A 24,819-nucleotide genomic window follows, 5' to 3' on the forward strand; every position below is an offset into this window, starting at 1 on the left:
TGTCTGTCGAGTGACGTCGTGTTTGTCCGCATATGACGTCTGAATTATTTCACACTAATACAAAAGAAGAAAAAAAACTAAAAAAGGTAAAAACTACAAAAAAAACTAAAAAGAAAAAAAACTAAAAAAGCTAAAAAACTAAAAAAAAACTAAAAAAAGGTAAAAAACTAAAAACTAAAAAAAACTGAAAAAACTAAGAAAAGGCAAAAACTAAAAAAAAAACTATAAACTAATAAAAAAACTAAAAAAGCTAAAAAACTAAAAAACTAAAAAAACTAAAAAAAGGTAAAAACAAAAAAAAACTAAAAACTAAAAAAGAAAAAACTAAAAAAAAGGAAAAAACTGAAAAATATGAGAAAAAGAAAACTAAAAAAATATTAATAAATATAAAAAATATAAATATAAATATAATATAAATTAGCAATCAACAAAGCACCGAGACACAAATGACGACCGGGACACAGGGAGTATAAATGACGACCAGGACATAAGTAAAAAAAAAAACTAAAAAAACTAAAAAAATGGTAAAAACTACAAAAAAACTAAAAACTAATAAAAAAACTAAAAAATCTAAAAATCTAAATAAACTAAAAAAGAAAAAAAAGAAAAAAGGAAAAAAATAAAGGAGAAAAACAAAACTAAAAAACGAATGTATATACAGACCGGGACACCGGGATACAAATGACGACCGGGACACAGGGAATATAAATGACGACCGGGACACAGGGACACAACTACAATGGGGACGCCGGGGGGCACAGGGGGATATAAATGACGACCGGGACACCGGGACACAAGGAATATAAATGACGCCCGGGACACTCAAAGAGAAATCACAGACTGGAACACCGGGACACAAATGACGACCGGGACACAGGGAATATAAATGACGACCGGGACACAGGGACATAACTACAAAGGGGACGCCGGGGTGCACAGGGGGATATATAAATGACGATGGCGACTCAGGGAATGGTCGATTAGCAATCACCATCAACAAAGCTCAAGGGCAATCATTAGAATCATGAGGTATAGATCTGAATACGGATTGTTTTCCCATGGACCATTATATGTTGCATGTTCAAGAGTCGGTAAACCTGAAAATCTATTTATATGCACAGACAATGGGACAGCAAAGAATGTTGTATTCGCAAGTTTTACGTAGTTAAAAACAGGTGGGACATAGGGACACAACTACAATGGCGCGTAACTAATATGGCGCGTAACGACTTACGCGCGCGGGGGGGCTTGGGGGGGGGGGCGCGAAGCGCCCCCACCAACTAGGTGTTGGGTTGGCACGAAGCGCCACCCCAACAGCTAGTATATATATATATATATATATATATATATATATATATATATATATATATATATATATATATATATATATATATATATATATATAAATCTTCTGCATGGTACCACTCCTAAAAGGGTGCTTTAGCTAAAAATTAGAAGACAAGAGATGTCAGAGAATTCAGGGGATAAAGTTATTTACTAACGTTTAAAAAACGTGTATGTTATGTTCAAAAAAATTTGACTTGAAGAAATGTATACCAACTTTATAATATTTCTGTTATGAAAGGGGCCGTTGATAAGCTCTAATTTTTTTTAAAAATGAAGGAATTATGACATCAAGAGGTACTTGTAATACTATTCCTTTATCTGTGCCATAAAACATAGTAAATAAAACAAGAAAATGAACCCGATTCGGGTAGATTTAATGAATGTTGACAAAAGCATCTACGAGCCAAGGAAAAACGTCTTTCTTTTAGATTCACGAATTTTTTTTTATTGATTATATAGTGATTCAATAAGAGCCGTCTTTTTCTTCTATTGTTATTGTCTATCAAAGACCCAAAAAAAAACAGTGTAATCATTTGGTGTAGTAGGTCAGAGTAAATGACTTGATGACGTCAAACAATAAAGCCTAAATGTATTGTAAGGTATATGTAATGTTTTTTAACATGTACAGCAATTAAAATTTTGAAGTGCCCCTCTCCCCAAAACAGATTTAATGTTAGCTTTGAGGCTTTTTATAAATATGAATTTTTCTGAGCAAAATATACGAAATAGGTACGGAACTCATTCAGCTTCAATCCTAGCTGTAAGAGAAAATGATTATTCCAGCTAAGGCTCTATAAATTGTTCAAATAATTGACCATATTTCTGAAAGTTGGTCGTCGAATAAGTACAATACATGGCCATATTCAAATATTCAATCTGTAGTTCGTGCCTATTTTTAGTCTATGAACTGTCAATTCCTTTTTGTGTAAATAAAAAAAAAAAAACAATTGAAAATCAGGAGCAGCATTAAAAGTAAAAACGAACAGGAACTATACCGCATATAAGGGGGGGGGGGTCATACTTTGTTCTTTATATTGCTCCTAGATACCTTTCTATTTATGCTAGTGCTTTTAGTCCTTTTGAAAGAGCTTTTTATTCTAATGAACTCCCTCATATATGGCCTAATTTCCCACTATTTTCAGTTTAGGGATGCTCCTTACTTTCAGTCGAAAAAACTATTATTGAGTTTCTGATTATTTTTTAAATAATTCTGGTAAATCTGATTTTCCCTTCGTGAAAAATTCACTTTGTTCATGGGAAACTTGTCCTTGAAAAGTTCTCTAATGTAAACTAACCCCCCCCCCGTAAAATTCCCCATGGACAATTCTATCCTCTTAAAATTTCATCAGACTAGTTCATGCTTTCATTTGAAAAAAAAAATAATTTCAAACACTATGTTTGGGGAAGCTTTAAGCAGGGATCTAACCTTGATAATGTCATAACAACTCAAATAAAACCGTAAATAACAATTAGAAGAGACCAAAGGAAACTGCCTAGGATCCAAGGAACCGCCAAGGAAACTGGCTGATTAGACCTAAGATGGAACCGGGGAAGAAAAAAAAACTTTAAGTTTGATTTCTTTTGTACTTAAAGATTAAATCAGATATAGCACTTTGGTTCAGGTTGAGTCAACCACACTCTTATAGTGTTATAATTTTTTTCGTAGGAAAACGTGAAGCAAAGATTAGTCGATTAATCCCAATTTTACAGAAGAGATAAGCGGCTACAAAAAGGTTATTGAGTTACGCTACCTTTCTCTGTCAATGGCACATCAGTGTACTTTTGCCCCCCCCCCTTCTCCTCAGACAGATCAGTATAATATTAGGGAAATATATGAAACAGTATTTAAACATTTTGATGAAGGAACTTCGGTAGAAAGATAATAAGAAATGACTATAAGAAAAAAACATTTTATTTTGTTAATTCGTTAGTGTTTAATTTTACTCTGACATATCATCTCAGAATGTGACAGTCCTTACTGCTTCTCCTAGATTATACTTCCCTAAATTTCAAATTATTTGTATTTTACTTTAAAAGGAATAGAAACGATAGTCTTCTTTATGATAATTTCTGTCTATATACCCTTAAGCAAAAATACATCTTAGTCGAAAAAAAAACAATAAAGAGAACACTTAGATTATAATTTTACGGTTTAGTCTTTGTTGTCTTTGTTAGTCTTTGTTGTGAAACTTTTTGCAAAATAAAATGTATATTTTGGGGGAGAGGATTTGGGTTTCCTTTTAAGTTCTGTCTTTGCCTAAGTACAAGTATATGAAAACTTCAGTGGTTAACTTGTTTGAGCTATTTATAGATTTTTTGCATGGGCTAAGGAGCAATTTGATCTGTTCATCTGATTTTTTTCGCTCTACTTTCATTATAATCATTTTTTCTTGAAAGTCTTTTCACATGGGCTCAAATGAACTTAATTATTCAAATAGTTTTCATGTAAGCAGCAGAGAAAATACTAAATGTAAGCCCAAATATAGAATCAGAATAATATTAAACCGCTAATCAAGATTTGTGGATGCCAAGTCGCCAGAAAATTTGATTCTGGGAAAGTGTTTTTTAATATTAAGCAATTAATTAATTAAAGACATTATTTTCAGGAAATTGGGATTCGAAAAGATCCTAGAAGATTAATGGACAGAACGACTGAAGGAAGAAATAATGCATAATCATGGCTGAAGGTTTTGAAGGATTGTAGTGTCAAACTATTCTCTGAAATTTTATAAGTTGCATATTTTTAATGATGTCTTTTGCTTAGCTGCAGCCTAAGATAAGTTAAAGAAGCTGTGGTGTTTTTTGCCTTTGTATTATGTGTAAATCTCTATTCTAGTTTCGAACCATTAGGTTAAAGATAAACCTTCAAACGGGACAATCAAATTAGGTAGCTATATGCACAAAATTGGGATATTTTTCATCTTAACAACAGTAAATTCGTTCAATGAAATAAGTTGGTTTAATGCTTCGTAAAAGCTGCCATCAATAAGTGTTTTTTTAAATATAAATACTTTTTCAATATTCAGTAACAAAGTCAGATTACAAATCATGGGTTGAAACAAAGAAATTCTGCCCATATTTTTGAGTTTGAATTCTCGACACAGTGGGAATTAAAAAGAGAATGTATTGTGTATATGCCCAGTATTTAAATAAAACTTAGATCTAACAAAAAACTTGTAGCATTCAATTGAAATAGCCAATGCTATACATTCTCTATTGAACTAACCTATTGCTCATAAGATAATTGCTTTGCTTCGGGCCATTTGCTTGTTTTGTTTAATTATATTAATAAAACCATCTTTCTCTCTCTCTAAAAAAAAAAAAAATGATGGCTGCCAAAGTAAATGTTCCGAAATACGTGTTCCAAAAAACGCATAGTTCATTCTTTGTTTTGTTGATAGATAATTCCATCTATCATCCGTTGATGCGTCGTTCCTAGGCTTTAAAGAGCGAAGGCTGAGAAAGGGAAAGAAAGCTGAGAAATTTCCTCACACCCGTAGCTTTTGACGAATAAATTCCGTTTTTAAATTTCCATTGCTATTGGGCTGTGTCGCTCTTTCTTGTTAATGGATTACATATATTTTGGAAATGAATGTTCAACTGAACCACAAATGTGCCCTGAAACTTAAATGCTCTGTATAAGCTTTAGATATTTTTAAACTAATTGTATATATCAAAATACCCTCGATAACAGTTTTGACCTTAATGTTTAAAATTTTAATCCAAATTCTCTTTTTTGTGGGAGTATAAAGTGAAAAAAATGACAAATTTGATATGACATTTTGTTATCTAAAAATGATTAAATCTTAATATTTTGCTGGAATGAGCTCTATCTTGACATCCTAAAACAAATATTACCATTATGATCACTCGAAGAAAAAGCTAAAAAAACGGTTGCATATCTTTAAGCATCTTTGTTGGGAAGAATAAACAATTTATATCGTAAGTGTGCATTATATTCAAGGCCTTTCCTAACAAACCTATTGTTTATCAACAAAATACGATTTGAAATAATAAAACATTTTACTAGTCCTTTGTTTTCTAAAGTTATCTGATCAAAATTTTGAGAGAGCGGTAATAACTACTGTGGGGAGTAAAAATAACCCCCCCCCCCAAGCCACAGGGAGACGCCTGTAAGCTATGAAATGTATTCAATCTGTACGCATAGTATTTGTTATAGAGGAGTATACAGACACTTTTTGAGAGGGGGAATTTTGTGCCTAGGGTGGGTTTCTTTGGTAGAATTTTTAATGGAGAGGGAAATTTCTGGGGGAGGGGGTTTTCCATGGAAAATTCTACATGGGACGATCTGATAGAATTACTGTTCGAAATTATTTTTAATTGTCATAATCTCTTTCCAAAGTCAGATTTTTACTGAAGATCGTTCAGGAAAAATTATTCTGAGGCTATTTTCATTTTGGATTTCCAGAAAAACCATTTTACGGAAAGAGAGGATTTCAGAAGCTATTGAGGAAATTATTGGAAATTAGTATTTTCAAATGACAGCATGCTAAGGAGCATTTTTCAAGCTGAATCGACCGCAAGAAAATTTACGGGGGCGAGTTTCTTACTGTCTGGAGGGGGTTTTACGGGAATTAGTTTACATGGTAGAAATTCCTACGCATGAGTTTCCTGTGAGAAGGAAATATTTAAGAAGAGTGAACCAAATCTACGGGCGTTATTTAAAAATGATCAGAATAAAAAAAAAACAGATTTTTTAACTGAAAGTAAAGATCATTAAAACTCAAATGAACAGGATTTACTTTTGTATATGAAGGGAATATCCCCCTCCTCAATACTGTTATTTACGCTGAAGTTTGACTGTCCAAATTTCTTAAGAACAGCTGCATAAACATTGTTCGTTTGAATAGAAAAGGAAGCATTTCGTAAAGTCCTTAAAGCTTTAGCGTAAAGAGCAAGGCATTGTGGAGGGAAGCGACTCCTTCATAAACAGTTTCTGCTTGTTTTGAATTTTAATTTTGCTCCTTACTTTCCAAAAAAGACTTCTTCAGTTAATATCCGTTACAATTATTGTCTTGTAGGAATAAAAAGTACAAAAAATTACAAATTTGTTATTTAAAAATGACTAAATTTTAAGATTTTGATGGAATGAACTCCATCTTGACATTCTAAAACAAATAGGTTTTACCGTTATAATCACTTAAAGAAACGCGTAAAAAACGGTTGCATATCCCTAAGTATCTTTGCAGGGAAGAATATACAATCTGTATCTTAACTACGTATTGTATTTAAGGCCTTTCCGACATCTTTAAGCTATGAAATTTGTAAGATCTACGTATATAATTTGTTTTTGGGAAGCATAGACACTTTCGGAGCGTGATATTTTGTGATTGGGGCGAGTTTCTGTGGTAGAATTTTTCATGGAGAGTGAAATTTCTGGGGGAAAATTCTGTAGGAATTTCTACCTGGGGCGATTTAAAAGAATTAAAAAATACGATTTTTTTTAACTATAAGTAAAGATCTTTAAAACAAATGAACATAATTTATTTTGTATATGAAGGGGCTGCCGCCCCCCCCTCAATACGTTGCTATGTACGCTAATTTGACTGTCACAATTTTTTAAGAACAACTACTGAAACACGGGTCGCTTAATTAGAAAAGAAGTTTTTTTTTAAAGCACTTAAAAGCTTTAACGTAAAGAGCAAGGTACGGAAAAGGAGAATAACCCCTTCATAAACAATAATTTCTGTTCATTTCAAGTTTTAATGGTGTTCCTTACTTTCAGAAAAAAAAAACCTTCATTTAATATCCATTACATTAATGCATGGCTTAGTGTTTTTACACATTAAGTGCCGTTTTTCATGCCTGATCAACATCCACAGGTTTGTATTCTTTCAAGAAAAATAATATCTCAAGTGCTATTTGGAGAGCAGAAGGGTATATAATCTCAAAAAATAAAACCCTTCTTGCTTCTCATTTTAGTCAAGATATCTGTAATAATAATTTTTGCAAAGTAACTGTTTTAGATTTTTTTTATAAGAAATCTTCTTTTGGAATTTTGACAAGTCACTACAGACAGAGCATCATTAAATATGATCTAAATCATTTTTGAAACTCATAAATTTGAGTCTTCATCTAACAAATCAAATGACTAAATTGTAATTGAAAATATATCTTTCATTTTATGAAACCAGCTTTTAAGCTTCCTAGAGGGTTTCTAAATTATTTCTGGCCTGTATTATTATTATTACATAAGTCATTTCATGAATTAAGTGTCCTATACTTGGTTGTATCTTTTGCTTTGTTTATTATTTCGATTTTTTATCAAAACTACAGAATAGGGTTGGATTTCAAGTGAAATTTTTTGGCCGAAGTATGACCCTCGAGGCTTTACGATAATTTGTTAAATGTCCGTTAGTGTTGATATTATAGGACTATAAATCTTTCATTTTCTTTAAGGCTACAAAATGTTTGCAGCTGCAACGAATCCAAGGACCAAAGATAACGGAAGTATTCTCTGTACCAGATCAGAAAATTTAATCTGTGAGTAAAAGAAGAAAAGACTGTGTATTTTATAAAACAGTCTCTTGTTTCTAATAAAGTTTATCGATTCAATGCTTCTTTTAATTTTTTTTTTTTCAATGCCAACGAGTACTAGATAGGTATGAGACAAAGGCTAGGTGAATTAAAGTTTACCGAATAGAGTGAAAGGATATGAGGATAAAACAATAATTCCAGATAGGATAGAATTGCCCTTTTCCAAGGAATATGGCCATATAAATCCGTTTCAATAATAGTCCCACTAGATATAAAACAAGCAAAAATAAAAAAAAAATTCTATTTGAACGAAAACCATCTACAAAGTTTAACTAAATTTTCTGTACAATATCCTCCAAAAATATAATTTATACATAAATGAACAAATATATTTTTAAATAAAATATCTACATTTATTTTTGTAGATCCTACACCTCAGAAGAAGTCATTCATAAATCCTAAATTTAAAAGACATCCCTTTTTTAGACATTAATTTATCTCTCAACTGCCATCTTTTGATCAAAGTATTTATTGTACCACTGAATTCCAGCGGACCCATAATTATTAAGCGAAAATACATTTGCCATTGGTTCATATTAGCTTATGGAACAAAAACCAGTTTTTTGACGTAGTGCCTAAGCGCACCACTTTTCAAAAGCGTCCTTTTTGGTTTAGAACCGGCATGTCATCACCTTCCTATTAGCCTATTAAGAAAAACAAGTTTTGTGACGTCAGGTCTAAGACGTGCCCAGATTCGATATCTGTGTCTTTTTTAATGAAATTGGCATGGCCGCAAGAAACCTGTTTACTAACATGCCGTGAACGGCTAGGCCTGTTTTCGAGAGACCCTTAACGTCGGAACAAAAAGACATTTACGATACGATAGACTCAATTTCAGGACGTATACAACTATCTGCTGATTTCTGTAATTTAGTGACGTCCAAAAATTAATTGATTGAAAAAGTATTTCCGAATATTCTAAAAAATTATAAAAAGTTCTTATTCCTCGCATTCCCATGATTCCAACGGATCTGCCTTTTCAATTTAAAAGATTGCAATTCCCAATTCGATTAGCATTTGCAATCACCATTAACAAACCTCAAGGTCAATCATTAGAAAAATGTGGTATAGATCTTAATACTGATTGTTTTTCCCATGGACAATTGTGCGTTGCATGTTCGAGGGTCGGTAAACCTGACAATCTATTTATATGCAGCGACAATTGGACAGCGAAAAATGTTGTATATTCGCAAGTTTTACGCAGTTAATTTGTATTGTATCTACCTATCTATCTATCTATATAAAAACGAGTTGTGTGTATGCATGTTTGTTTGTTTGTAAAAAGAGCGTTTGCATATGACGTCATTATTAGTGCATACGGCTTTGTATATGCACAGACAATGGGAAAGCCAAGAATGTTGTATATTCGCAATTTTTAGGTAGTTTAACTCCTGCAGACGAAATGAATGCTTGCCTGAAAAATTCTAATTTATGGGCACACGTAAAAATATTAAAATTAACTACAAATATGCGTGTCCGATTGCAAAACGATGACTCTGGTCAAACATTTTCAGATCAATTGCTGGCAATTGGAAACGGAAAGCTCCCATTAGTGGGAAAGCCAAAAATGTTGTATATTCGCAATTTTTACGTAGTTTGAAACACATATATAAATCTATCTATATTCACAGGTGGGACACAGGGACACAACTACAATGGCGCGTAACTAATATGGCGCGTAACGACTTACGCGCATGAGGGGGCTTGGGGGGGCGCGAAGCGCCCCACCAACTAGGTGTTGGGGTGGCGCGAAGCGCCACCCCAACAGCTAGTATATATATATATATATATATATATATATATATATATATATATATATATATATATATATATATATATATATATATCTATATATATAAAAATAAGTTGTCTGTCTGTGGATCTGTGGATCAGGTGACGTCAATTTTCTGTGTCGGCTGACGTCATGAAATTAGTTGTCAGGTGACGTCATGTTTCTGTGTCGGCTGACGTCATGAAATTAGTTGTCGTCATTTTTGCTTTGACGGTGACGTCATTCAAGTTATATAAGACATATGTTCACGTAGAAATCTATTAATGTTTAAGTTTACAATGACTGATGAAGATGCTCAAAGAGTCTATGCCAAAAAACTTGCTGCTGATAGAGAAAGTCAGAAAAGAAAGCGTGCCGAGGAACTACCAGAGCAACGCGAAAGCAGACTTGCTGCTAAAAGAGAAAGTGAAAAAAGAAGGCGTGCCGAGGAATCAAAAGAACAGCAGGGAAACAGGCTTGAGGCTGATAGAGAAAGAAAGAACAGAAAGCATGCCGAGGAACTACCAGAGCAACGCGGAAGCAGACTTGCTGCTAAAAGAGAATGTGAAAAAAGAAGGCGTGCCGAGGAATTATAAGAACAGCAAGAAATCAGGCTTGCTGCTGATAGAGAAAGTAAGAAAAGAAAGCGTGCCGAGGAATCACAAGAACAGCAAGAAATCAGGCTTGCTGCTGATAGAGAAAGTAAGAAAAGAAAGCGTGCCGAGGAATCAGAGCAACCTGAAAGTTATCGCCTGGCATTCAGGTACAACCCAGTCGATGATTATAGCTTGAGTAGATGTGTTCAAATCGGGACAATGTCTAAAATTTGTCCCTATTGCAAGGCCTTGAAATTCAATGGTGAAACAATGGGAATGTGTTGCGCCTCAGGAAAAGTTAAACTTCCTCTATTGGCTGCACCACCAGAGCCATTGAAGACTTTCCTTACTGGAACTACGTCAGAATCTAAGCGTTTTTTGTCAACAATCAGACAATACAACTCATGTTTCCAAATGACGTCGTTTGGAGCCCAAATCGAAAATCCAGATCAATTTATGTCTACTTTCAAAGTAAAAGGGCAAATTTATCATAAAGCAGGGTCCCTTCTTCCATTCTCAGGCGAGAATCATAAATTTTTACAATTGTACTTCATCAGTGATAGAAATTCTGAATTGAATGCACGTTGCGAAATTTCTCCCAACGTTGAAAGGACAATCGTTTCCCAATTGCAACATCTTTTCCACGAAAATAATAATTTAGTGCGTCTGTTCAAAACAGCCATCGATTTGATGCCTACTGATACGCATAAAATTGTTATTTCCGCTGACAAAACGCCTCCTGGCCAACATGTGCGTAGATACAATGCTCCGACTATCGACGAAGTGGCAATCGTTATGGTCGGTGATCAGTTTTTACCTCGAGATATTATTCTTCATAAGCGAAACGCTCAGTTGTTAAGAATTGCTGAAACTCATCGATGCTACGATGCCCTAAAATATTCTATCATTTTTTGGGATGGAGCCGACGGCTATCAGTTTAATATTAAATTGATGAATCCAGCCACTAACAAAGAAATGAATAAGAAATGCAGTGCAATGCATTATTATTCCTATAGACTAATGATTCGGCAGGATGAAGAAAATTATATTTTAAAATGCCGTGAATTGTTTCACCAATTTGTCGTGGATATGTATGCTAAAATTGAATCAGAACGTTTGCTATATATCCGCCTGAATCAGACCAAGCTCCGCTCTGAACAATACATTCATTTGCGAGATGCAGTTATAAATGACGGTAATACCACAAACGTTGGAAGATTAACAATTTTACCTTCGTCATATGCTGGCAGTCCCCGTCATATGCATGAATATGCTCAAGATGCTATTGCGTATGTTCGTCTCTATGGTCGTCCAGATTTATTTATTACATTTACATGTAATCAATCTTGGGACGAGATACTGCAGCTTTTACTTCAAGGACAATCGGCGATTCATAGGCATGACATTACGGCACGTGTCTTCCGGCAAAAGTTGAAATCACTGATAAACTTTCTTGTAAAACATGAAGTGTTTGGGTCAGTGCGATGCTGGATGTACTCAGTGGAATGGCAAAAACGAGGTTTGCCACACGCACATATACTAATCTGGCTACATAAAAAAATTACTTCGAACGAAATTGATGATGTGATTTCCGCTGAAATACCTGATAAAAATGTCGATAAGGGGTTACATGATATTATTGTAAAAAATATGATACATGGACCTTACGGTGCACTGAACGAAAATTCACCATGCATGGCCAAAGGAAGGTGCACAAAGCAATATCCTCGACTTTTAGTACCCAAAACAATTACTGGCAATGATGGTTACCCACAATATAGAATAAGATCTACTGAAGATGGCAGTAAAACAGCAATAATAAAGAAGCATAACGGTACCACCATCGAAGTAGATAATCAGTGGATTGTTCCATATTCCCCATTATTATCAAAAACATTTAATGCACACATAAACGTTGAATACTGTAACTCCGTAAAGGCAATCAAATACATATGTAAATACGTCAACAAAGGCAGTGACATGGCAGTTTTTGGCTTGCAGTCCGAAATCAAAGATTTCGATGAAATCGTAGAATATCAGGCTGGAAGATACATAAGCAGTAATGAAGCTGTTTGGCGAATTCTTTCATTTCCGATACATGAACGTAGTCCAGCTGTTGTTCACTTAGCGGTACATTTACAGAATGGTCAACGTGTTTATTTCACGGAAACCAACGTGCAACAAAGAGTCCTGAATCCACCGGATACAACATTAACAGCTTTTTTTTCGCTTTGCAAAAATGATTCTTTTGCAAAAAAACTGCTGTATACTGAAGTGCCTTCGTATTACACGTGGAATACTAAAAATAAAGTATTTGAACGTCGAAAACAGGGTAAGTCAGTCGACGGCCAACCTACCATCTTCAAAGATACCACGATAGGAAGACTCTACACCGTTCACCCCAATCAACATGAATGCTTCTTTCTACGCCTGCTTTTGGTGAATGTACCCGGTCCGACATCCTTTGAGTATTTGAAGACTGTAAATGGTACTATACATGACACTTACCGTAGTGCATGCCAAGCTCTGAATTTATTGGAGAATGACCAACACTGGGATAACTGCATCAATGACGCGTGCGAAACGTCAACCCCAAGTCAAATTCGTGCATTGTTTGGCATCATTTTAACAACTTGCTCTCCATCAGCTCCTACAGAGTTATGGGAAAAATATAAGTCAAAAATGTCCGAAGATATACTTCATCGAAAACAGTTAGAGACGTCAGATATGACTTTTGATTTTACATCAGAAATTTATAACTATACTTTAGTTGTTATAGAAGATTTGTGCGTAAGTATGGCAAACAAACCTCTTCAGGATTTGGGAATGCCTTCACCTAACCGTATCGCTGCTGTTTCGACATGTGTAGAATTGGATCGTGAACAAAGTTACAGTACGAGTGATCTATTGTCGTATGTACAAAATAACATTTCCAAGTTAACGTCGGAACAAAAAGACATTTATGTTACGATAATGCATTGTGTCGATAACACGTTGGAGAAATTTTCTTTTTGGATGCGCCAGGAGGTACTGGTAAAACGTTTGTGATAAAACTGATTCTGGCATCAATTTGATCAAAAAATGATATAGCGTTGGCAATTGCGTCGTCCGGAATAGCCGCAACATTGCTGCCTGGTGGAAGTACTGCTCATTCCGCTTTGAAATTGCCTCTGAACTTGCATTCTACAGAAACTCCCACGTGCAATATTTCCAAATCATCTGGGATGGGTAAAGTATTGCAGCAATGCAAACTTATTATTTGGGATGAGTGCACAATGGCACACAAAAAATCGCTCGAGGCTCTGGATTAATGCTTGAAAGATTTGCGAGGGAAGTCGAAACCCTTTGGCAGCACCGTAATATTGCTTGCGGGAGATTTCAGGCAAACATTACCTATAATACCTAGATCAACTCCTGCAGACGAAATGAATGCTTGCCTGAAAAATTCTAATTTATGGGCACACGTAAAAACATTAAAATTAACTACAAATATGCGTGTCCGATTGCAAAACGATGACTCTGGTCAAACATTTTCAGATCAATTGCTGGCAATGGGAAACGGAAAGCTCCAGTAGACTCAATTTTTAGGACGTATACAACTACCTGCTGATTTCTGTAATTTAGTGACGTCCAAAAATGAATTGATTGAAAAAGTATTTCCGAATATTCTAAAAAATTATAAAAATAATAAATGGCTAAGTGAAAGAGCGATTCTCGCACCCAAAAATATAGACGTCCACGAAATCAACAATATTGTTTTGACCAAGATTCAAGACCAGGCAGTCCTTTACAAGTCAGTCGACACAGTTTTGGAACCAAATGAAGCGGTTAATTATCCATCTGAATTTTTAAATTCCATAGATCTTTCAGGGTTTCCACCACACGTGCTACAACTAAAAATAGGCGTACCAATAATACTTTTAAGAAATATAAACCCACCAAAGCTTTGCAATGGCACTCGACTTGCCGTAAAAAAAACAATGGAAAACCTAATAGAGGCCACAATCTTGACAGGGCCTTTTGAGGGTGAGGCTGTTCTTATTCCTCGCATTCCCATGATTCCAACGGATCTCCCTTTTCAATTTAAAAGATTGCAATTCCCAATTCGATTAGCATTTGCAATCACCATTAACAAAGCTCAAGGTCAATCATTAGAAAAATGTGGTATTGATCTTAATACTGATTGTTTTTCCCATGGACAATTGTACGTTGCATGTTCGAGGGTCGGTAAACCTGACAATCTATTTATATGCAGCGACAATTGGACAGCGAAGAATGTTGTATATTCGCAAGTTTTACGCAGTTAATTTGTATTTTGGAACCAAATGAAGCGGTTAATTATCCATCTGAATTTTTAAATTCCATAGATCCTTCAGGGTTTCCACCACACGTGCTACAACTAAAAATAAGCGTACCAATAATACTTTTAAGAAATATCAACCCACCAAAGCTTTGCAATGGCACGCGACTTGCCGTAAAAAAAACAATGGAAAACCTAATAGAGGCCACAATCTTGACAGGGCCTTATGAGGGTGAGGCTGTTCTTATTCCTCGCATTCCCATGATTCCAACGGATCTGCTTTTTCAATTTAAAAGATTGCAATTCCCAATTCGATTAGCATTTGCAACCACCATCAACAAAGCTCAAGGGCAATCACTAGAAAAATGCGGTATAGATCTTAATACAGATTGCTTTACCAATGTACAATTGTATGTTGCATCTTTGAGGGTCGGTAAACCTGACAATCTATTTATACGCACAGACAATGGGACAGCGAAGACTGTTGTATATTCACAAGTTTTACGTAGTTAATTTGTATTGTATCTATCTATCTATCTATCTATATAAAAACGAGTTGTGTGTATGCATGTTTGTTTGTTTGTAAAAAGAGCGTTTGCATATGACGTCATTATTAGTACATACGGCTTTGTATATGGACAGACAATGGGAAAGCCAAGAATGTTGTATATTCGCAATTTTTACGTAGTTTGAAACACATATATAAATCTATCTATATTCACCGGTGGGACACAGGGACAGAACTACAATTGCGCGTAACTAATATGGCGCGTAACGACTTACGCGCGCGGGGGGGCTTGGGGGGGCGCGAAGCGCCCCACCAACTAGGTGTTGGGGTGGCGCGAAGCGCTACCCCAACAGCTAGTATATATATATATATATATATATATATATATATATATATATATATATATATATATATATATATATATATATATATATATATATATATATATATATATATATATATATATATATATATATATATATATATATATATATATATATATATATATATATATATATATATATATATATATATATATATATATATATATATATATATATATATATATATATATATATATATATATATATATATATATATATATATATATATATATATATATATATATATATATATATATATACATATATATATACATATATATATATATATATATATATATATATATATATATATATATATATATATATATATATATATATATATATATATATATATATATATATATATATATATATATATATATATATATATATATATATATATATATATATATATATATATATATATATATATATCGAACATTCCCTGTGTCCCCGTCGTCATTTATATATCCCCCTATGCCCCCCGGCGTCCCCGTTGTTGTTGTTTCCCTGTGTCCCGGTTGTCATTTGTGTCCCGGTGTCTCTGTCTGTAATTTCTCTTTGAGTGTCGCGGTCGTCATTTATATTCCCTGTGTCCCGGTCGTCATTTTTGTCCCGGTCGTCATTTGTGTTCCGGTGTCCTGGTCTGTAATTTCTCTTTGAGTGTCCTGGTCGTCATTTATATTCCCTGTGTCCCGGTCCTCATTTGTGTCCCGGTGCTTTGTTGATGGTGATTTCTAATCGAACATTCCTTGTGTCCCGGTCGCTTTCTCTTTGAGTGACCCGGTCGTCATGTATATTCCCTATGTCCCGGTGTCCCGGTCGTCATTTGTGTCCCGATGTCCCAGTTTTCTAATTTCGTCAGTCGACAAACATGACGTCAGTCGACACACAAACATGACGTCACTCGACACACACACACACACAGACAACTTATTTATTTATATATATATATATATATATATATATATATATATATATATATATATATATATATATATATATATATATATATATATAATATATAATATATAATATATATATATATATATATATATATATATATATATATATATATATATATATACATTATATATATAGATGTCCCGGTCGTCATTTCTGTCCCGATGTCCCGGTGTGTAATTTCGTCAATCAACAAACATGACGTCAGTCGACACACAAACATAACGTCACTCGACACACACACACACAAACACAGACAACTTATTTTTATATATATAGATATATATATATATATATATATATATATATATATATATATATATATATATATATGTATATATATACATATATATATATATATATATATATATATACATATATATAGATATATATATATATATATATATATATATATATATATATATATATATATATATATATATATATATATATATATATATATATATATATATATATATATATAAATATATATATATATATATATATATATATATATATATATATATATATATATATATATATATATATATATATATATATATATATATATATATATATATATATATATATATATATATATATATATATATATATATAATTGTGAAAAGTTGGGTTATATTTTGGGGAGGACTAAATTTTTAAAAGGCGAAAAAGATATTAATTATAACCAAATAATAAATTTATATTGAAAATCACCAGTAAATTAAGACTTCAATGAACAAATCCCTGTGTTCACGTCTACCCAGTGTATTTTATGAAGATAGGCACAGATACAATTCCGAAATTTAACTAGCCATCAGTCACTGGGTCTTAAAATTAAAGCTTAAAATTATATTGCCTTCATAACATGGAAACTGTGCTTGATTAAGATTGAATGAAAACAAAACAAGTTTTTTTAAACTAAAAGTAAGGAGCGACATCAAAGCTTAAAACGAATAGAAATTATTCCGTATATGAAAGGGGCTGCTCCCTCCTGAACGCCCCGCTCTTTACGCTATAGTTTGACTCTTTATCAAAACTCTACTTTATAAAACAATAAAAACTTTAGCGTAAGAAGTGAGGCGTTGAGGAATTGACAGCCCCTTTCAAATACGGAATAATTTCTGTTCGTTTCAAGTTTAAATGTAGCTCCTTACTTTTAGGTAAAAAAACTTGTTTTTTATTTAATTTCAGAACGTTTTTTAATTAAAGCAGATTTTGAATTTGGCTCACCGTACATGAATAATTTTGATGTACACCGAAAAACAAAATTTGCATATTAATTTTACTTTTTTAAACTAATAATAGCCTTATAATAACCTAAGTTCGATTTTTGTTTCAGTTGCTTAAGAATGACTCCTGAATCACAAAGGCTATTTAATTAGAATATTAGTCTCTTTTAAAAGTTAAAAAAGAAACTTTAGCGTATGAACGAGCTACTGAGGAGAGGCAACCCATCTCATATAAAAAAAAAAGTATAGAATACGGCATTAGACTTTACAGTCCCTACCGGCGGTGTTGATCTCCGTTTCTTGGTCTTTTAGCCAAGAAGTGCAATATTACGAAATGTTGCTTCTTACTTTCAGTTGAAAAAACTTGTTTTATTTCATTACTGGTCGTTTTTTAAATAATTTACCGGGAAATCCAGCTCCCCTTCCATGGAAAATTCTCTTTCCCTCGAGAAATTTCTCCATGGGAAGATTCTCCAACATAACTTAAATTAGCGATATTTGCGGAACTAATTTTGTAAGGTATAGTAACAAAATGGCCGAAGAGGTCGAAACTATTTTTATGAAAACGAAAGTCACAAGTTGAGAAATTCTCAAATGACTCAAATGGATGAAAGAAAATATCTTTAAAAGATATACGTAATAATTTATGTTCGTTTTAAGTTCTAATGTCATTCCTTCCTTTCAATTGTTCTTTTTTTAATAATAGCCACAAGCCGAACACATACAATATCTTTGGTTTATTATCACATAAAAATCATAGTTATAAAGCCGCTGAAGGTTTAATTAAATGCTAAGATTGGCCAGAAAATAACACAAACAAATTATTGCTTATATCGGCCATTATTTTACAAAATTTGAACTTTAGCGTAAAGAGCAGGGTATTGACGAGTGGGCGAACTTCCTCATATGCATAATATGAGAGGGTTTGTACCCTCGTCAATGTCTTAGTCTTTACGCTTAAGTTCGAATTCTGTTCCAATTCTTAAAGAATAACCCCTGAGTCACAAACACCGTTTAATTATGGTAAATAGCTCTTTTGAATTTACTAAAAATATTAACCGTAAATAGCGAGGTATTAACGAAGGGAGAAACCCCCTCATATACGTAGTAATTCCTGTTTGTTTTAGGTTTTAATGTTACTGCTTACTTTCAGTTGAATAAATTTGTTTTTTTTTAATTTAATTTCTGATCTTTTTTTAAATAATTCTGGGATGTCCAGCTTCATAGAAATTATCTCCCTCCATGAAACATTCCTCCATGGAAAAATGATCCCCCGTAACCCAATCCCCTCTGAAAACGTGTGTATATTTACCAATAACAAAAACTGTATGTAAACAATGGGCAAAGCTCTTAACTTGCAACCTTTCCCTTGGGGACAGTGGGGGATTAAGTTGTCATCAAAGACATAGTTATTAGATATTTCGAGCTGAACGAAATGGCTATTTCAAAATTTTGATCCAGTGACTTTGGGAAAAATGAATGTGGGACGGGGCCTAGTTGCCCTCTAATTCTTATTGTCACTTAAAAAGAGCACTGAAACTTTTAATTTCCGTTCTAATGGTCCTTCTTGCGAAATTCTAGGACCACTGGGTGGATACAATCACCCCTGGGGAAAAAGAACAAATAATCACGCATTCGTGATCTTTCTTCTGGCAAAAAATACAAAATTCCACATTCATACAGATAGGAAGCTTGAAACCCCTACATAAATAACGACGAAGACCACTCTGCCTTTCCATCACAAACACCAAAAACAAGAAGAACGATAGAGAATTTTTTAAGACAGTGGGAAACAAATTAGAATGAATATTTCGGCCCTATGTCCAAGGGCCGTCCTCAGCAACACAAATAAGAAAAAACAACTTACGAGAGGATAAAATCAATAGAACTAAAATGAACAGTATTTCAAAACTTTCCCATCATCCTTACCTCAGCGAAGTTCAACCATGACTGAAAAATAAATTGTTATGAAACGAGGCAATTCAATGAAATGTAAGAAAATGATTTAAAAACAGGTTTTTAATGCCAGCCTAGCTTTTTTCGCTGCTGATCTTATAGGTCTATTTGTGATAGGTTCTATGTTAATATCTATTGTTTTTTTGAAATATTTTGAAATCAATATTTAAGGAAATATTATTATTAATCTAAAGTCTGATTTCAATTGCTTCTCGAACTACTTGCCTTATGCCTAGATCATTGCTAATAATGGCAGATTCTTCAAAAAGTAATTTGTGGCTAGGATTTTCGAAAACATGGCTACTTAAAGCAGAATCAAAAGAACCAGAAGTAATATTATTAGAATTCAGAGCTTTGGTGATATCATCTTTATGTTGTTATAGGCGTTTCTCAAAATTCTGGTGGGTTCTCCCTACATAGGATTTGCCACAGTCGCATGGTATTTGGTAGACACCTCTTTGGCGAGTAACTGGAGTCTTATCTTTACCAGAATTTAGGAGATTTATGATTTTCAAATTATTGGTAAATACAACATACAGGTTATTTTGTGTGCATACTTTTTTAAGATTTCTAGTGATTTTTGGGATGTATGGGAGGTAAATTATGTTTTGGGGCTTATCAGGATTTTCACATGGTAAATTATAGTTGATTTTATGGGAGAGTCTTTTCACTCTACGGTTAATTATACTATTAATAAATAAGAGAGGATACCCATTTCCAAAAAGTATGTCCCTGATAAAGTCTAGTTCAGCTGTGATGTAGGAATCAGAACAAATATTCAGGGCACGATCTACGAGAGATATTACGACACCTCTTTTAACTTGTGGGGGGGGGGGGGGGTTTGATTCAAAATGTAAATATCTATTGTTTTGTGTTGGTTTTCTGTAAATAGTAAAATTAAGTTCATCTAAGTTACGAATAATTAGAACATCTAGGAATGAGATTTTATTTGAAAATTCAATTTCTAAGGTAAACTCTAAATTCCTATCATATGTGTTAAGGTGATCTAAAAAAAAACCCTAAGCTCATTTTCCCCATAGTTCCAAAGTGAAATTACATCATCCATGTAACGTCCCCAAAAGATATGATTCAAAAAACATGAATTTAATACCCAATTTTCAATATGCTCTACATAAATATTCGCCAGTAACTCGGAAAGAGGCGCACCCATGGGTAAGCCATTTATTTGTTGGTAGAAAGAATTACGGAATTGGAAATACATTGAATACTTGTTACAAACTTTAACCAAGGTCATCAAAACGTCGCAGTCTAATCCTGTTGCTGGAACTTCTATTAAGACATAATTTTCATTTATTTTATTTTCTAATAATTTCTCGGGTTCTGCTACATTAATATTTGTATACATAGACACAGCATCAAAGCTACTGATAATTGTGTTATCTGAAATATTTACGTTTTCGAGTTTTTCAACTAAATCAACCGAAATACAAATATCAGATTTTTGAGAAAAAAGCAAAGGTTTGAAGGCTGTACATAACCATTTTCCAATGTTGGAGGCGGGGGCTTTCGTACAAGCTACAATTGGCCTTAAAGGAATGCCTTGCTAATGAAATTTTGGTAGACCATAAAATTTTTGACAATAGCTGCCTCGGGGGAAAACTTTACTATATAACTGTGGAGTAATTTTACCATTTTGTTTTAGATCTTTTAATTCTTTTATAATTTTGTTAGCAAACTGATCAGTATGGTCCTGGGTCATAGTTTTATATGTAGTTTTGTCATTTAGATGCGCATAAATTTTCGTGTCGTAATCTTTCGTATCCATGACAACCAAAGAATTGCTTTTATCTGCTTTAGTTATAATAATGGACGGATCTTTGCGGAGATAGAATAGAATTCTTAGGTCACACAAATTATCTGGTTTTATATTGGTGGGAGGATTAGCCTCCTGATGCCACCTGATGGTGTAATTTTCATTAAGATTCTATGACTTTTAGTAGATAGTTTCCGCTTTTTTTTTCAAAAATAAGGCAAATTGTTTCAGGCTCGTAACTTTTGATTTATAGCATTAAACTTGATGAAACTAATATATTTAAAATCAGCATAAAAACACAATTTTTTGATACCGGGTTGAACCGGGTTGCTCTTTACTTACAGTTCGTTACCACGAGCTGTTTAAAAATATCATAATATTGAGTAAATAGTTACAGTTGCGACTCTTCCATGCAACAAAATTACTTTATTACAAATTTTTAAGTCTTAGAAGTGGCGGTTTCTTTTTGAAAAATTAATTATTTTTGCTTTTAATTATTTTTGTTTGGGACACTACCTACTCCTCGCCTTACTGAAATCTTCAGCGGATAACAATAAAATGGGGGTTGTATTTCTATAGGGGGAGTGCTGTAGTAGTCCCTCTAGACCTTAGTTTTTTCAAGCGGGGCCTAATTTTACCCCACATTTTTGTTTTCCCTCTGAATAATTTGAAGCATATAATATTCTACCGCTCAAGTTAGCTTAGTCCTACCCTCTAATGAATGTTTGTTAGCTCACCCCGTTTTAGGCTGTCTTTTAGGCTGTCTATTGAAAAATGAGTTATCCCCTCCGGAATTTTATGAAGTTACGCTAATGTTATTATATATTACCTCTCTGGTACTCCTTCAAGATACACCGAGTGTGAGTGAGAAGATTTTTCCATTTCTCCTTCTATGGTAATACTTGTGTCAGTCCTGTGGATGACAGGTCTCTTCGGGGTGAATTGGCGATAATCACCTTGAAAAGTAGTTTGCATTTCCATTTTTCCACTAGAAAGACGGAGAGTTTCTCCAAGTTTCGTAGCTACGGGACGCTCAACGATGTTAACTAGATCATCTTTATGTAAATCCACCATGGACGAATGGATTTTTTTGGTGATTAGGTCTTCCTTTATATCTTGCACTGCTGACCCTTTAAAAAAAATGCATTTTAAAACCCTCCTAATTTGTTTTATTTGATCCTAGACTGGACTGGGATTTCTGTCTGGACTTGAAAATATCTCAGCACTGGATCTGCGTCAAATCAATCGAAAATATCAACTGAAAAGGGAGAGTGGCTCATTCGCGGATAAAAGTAAAAGAATAATTAGAAAAAGACATAAGCGCACTCCCGATCGACACAATGCTCTAAACCGAGACATGAAGTAAAACCGGCCTGAAAATATTTTTTACTGAAATATTTGTGATCAGAAAATGTAAAGTACGAGGCAGCAGGCCTGTATACTGACTGGGGGACTTCTTACTTCAGAAATTTCCGGATTTTTTATAATTATTCTTATAATTTACTGTGTTTTCCCTACAGCAATAAATATTTTGCCAATATTTCAGATTTGTACCCTGCCCCCCTAAAAACATGTTGGACCCCATCGAAAATTTATTTATTTGTTTCAAGTACTTCTTTCTAGTACGAATAAAAAACTCTAGCATGAAGAGCGCGGGATTAAGGAGGGTCGGCCACCCTCATCCCTTAGGAATAATTTTTGATCGTCTTAAGTTTTGACGTTGCTCCTTACTTTCAGTTGAAAAAACTTATTTTCTTATTTAGTTTCTGTCCTTTTTCAAATAATTCCAGGAAATCCCCTTCCCTTCCCGCTGTAAAATATCCTCGGAAACTTTTCTCCCCATAGATAATACTCCCCGAAAAATGCCCTTATATTTTCCAATAACGAAAGCTATATATGAACAATGAGTAAATTGCGTAGGTTACATCCAAAATTTTTATCGCATGTCTTTGGAGGGAAAAGGACATGGGAAGGGGGAAAGTTGCCATGCAATCGATTTTTGGTCACTTAAAATGGACGCTAGAACTTTTAATTTCCAATCAAATGAGCTCTTTTCTGATTTTATCATCAACGGTTTGACACTATCCCCGCTGGGGAAAAAAAATGAATAAAAAAATAAGCACACATTCTGGCAAAAAACAAAATTTCATATTTTTGTAGTTAGGATCTTGAAACCTCAACAGTAGGGTTTCCTGATATGCTGAATCTGGTGGTTTGTTTTTCATTAAGATTGCTTGACTTTTTAGGGGGTGTCTCTCCCCTTTTTCAAAAATTGGGCAAACTTTCACAAGCTCCGAACTATTGATAGGTAAAATTAAATTTGATGAACTTTACATACTTGAAATGAGCACAAAAACTCATTTTTATATATTTATTGTTGTCAAAAATATGTTTCTTGGAGTTTCGGTAACTATTGAGTCAAGTCACTCATTACTTGCAGATTGTTACCACGAACTGTTTGGAATAATACAGGAAGTAATTCTTTTCCGGGACATAAGGTAGGAAAAAACGGAGATTATGCGAATTGACGAAATCTAAGGATACCAGTAATTTAAAAAAAATCTGCTCCCGACCCCCCTCCTCCCAGAAACTGACTACTAACATTCCCACGTATCGAGGCCAAAGAAAAGGCAGGTATTCGCCTCTTCAAAACGATTTTTTTCTACCCATTATAGCTAAGTGCCATCTGTATTCGAAAAATGGCTTTCATTTAACAATTCTGGTTCTTGTAGGCATTTGAAACAAATTGTGTTTCTCAACCGATTCGTTTTCATTAAGTTTGTCGTGAAGAAAATTGAAGACCGGTGGTTTTCCGGTCGTGGAAAAAGTCGTAGGGCTCCATGAATGAAACTTTCACAAATGGATGCAGAGCAAACACTAAAACGCGGGAAGATATTTTTATCTTCCTAAATTCTCCCCCCCCCACCAACAACTGATAGAGAGCTGGGAAAATGTTTATGTAAACAAATATTCCAGGAATTAACCTACTGCCAAATTTGTTATCTTGGAAGGTGTTTTCAAGCCCAAACTCTAAATTCTTTCTGTTTTGTAAGGCTTGAAAAAATATGTGGAAAAACCACTACTTTGAACAAAAAAAAACAGAAACCAGATTTGGCTTAAAATCCCAATCAAATCAAGCGACGCTAGATTTGTGAACCTATAAATAATCCAGGAAACCTATGAACAGATGTTGGTAATTTATTTTATTATATCATTTCTTTTATAGCTTAGATAGATTTTCATTACGATGGTTTCTTTTTATTTTTACACGTGCGATGTTTTATTTTTTGAAATTTGTTTATTTCTATTTCTGAGTTAGTTATAAAACAATTATAAGCAATGTTTTGTTTATTATTGGATATAAGAAGATGTGTTACCTTTTTTTCTTTCTGGTAATTTTTTTCGCCGAGCCTGTGAATTTCTCTACCACC

General features: G+C 33.7%; 1 protein-coding gene and 1 long non-coding RNA gene across 2 annotated transcripts in view; one reads left to right on the forward strand and one right to left on the reverse strand.

Moving 5' to 3' along the window:
• LOC136037695 (uncharacterized) overlaps positions 1–24,819 on the reverse strand; it is a gene marked incomplete in the record, with an annotated part of 547,833 nt that overhangs the window by 38,041 nt on the left and 484,973 nt on the right. Inside the window, 1 exon segment of the mRNA XM_065720451.1 lies at positions 22,218–22,512. Within this exon segment, the coding sequence (XP_065576523.1) occupies positions 22,218–22,512 (295 nt within the window).
• Positions 4,998–7,923, forward strand: LOC136037686 (uncharacterized). The gene is made up of 2 exons (XR_010620016.1): positions 4,998–5,289; positions 7,768–7,923. It is a non-coding gene; the product is annotated as an uncharacterized LOC136037686 (long non-coding RNA).

This window comes from Artemia franciscana, chromosome 17, assembly GCF_032884065.1.
Source record: "Artemia franciscana chromosome 17, ASM3288406v1, whole genome shotgun sequence".
Classification (NCBI taxonomy): domain Eukaryota; kingdom Metazoa; phylum Arthropoda; class Branchiopoda; order Anostraca; family Artemiidae; genus Artemia; species Artemia franciscana.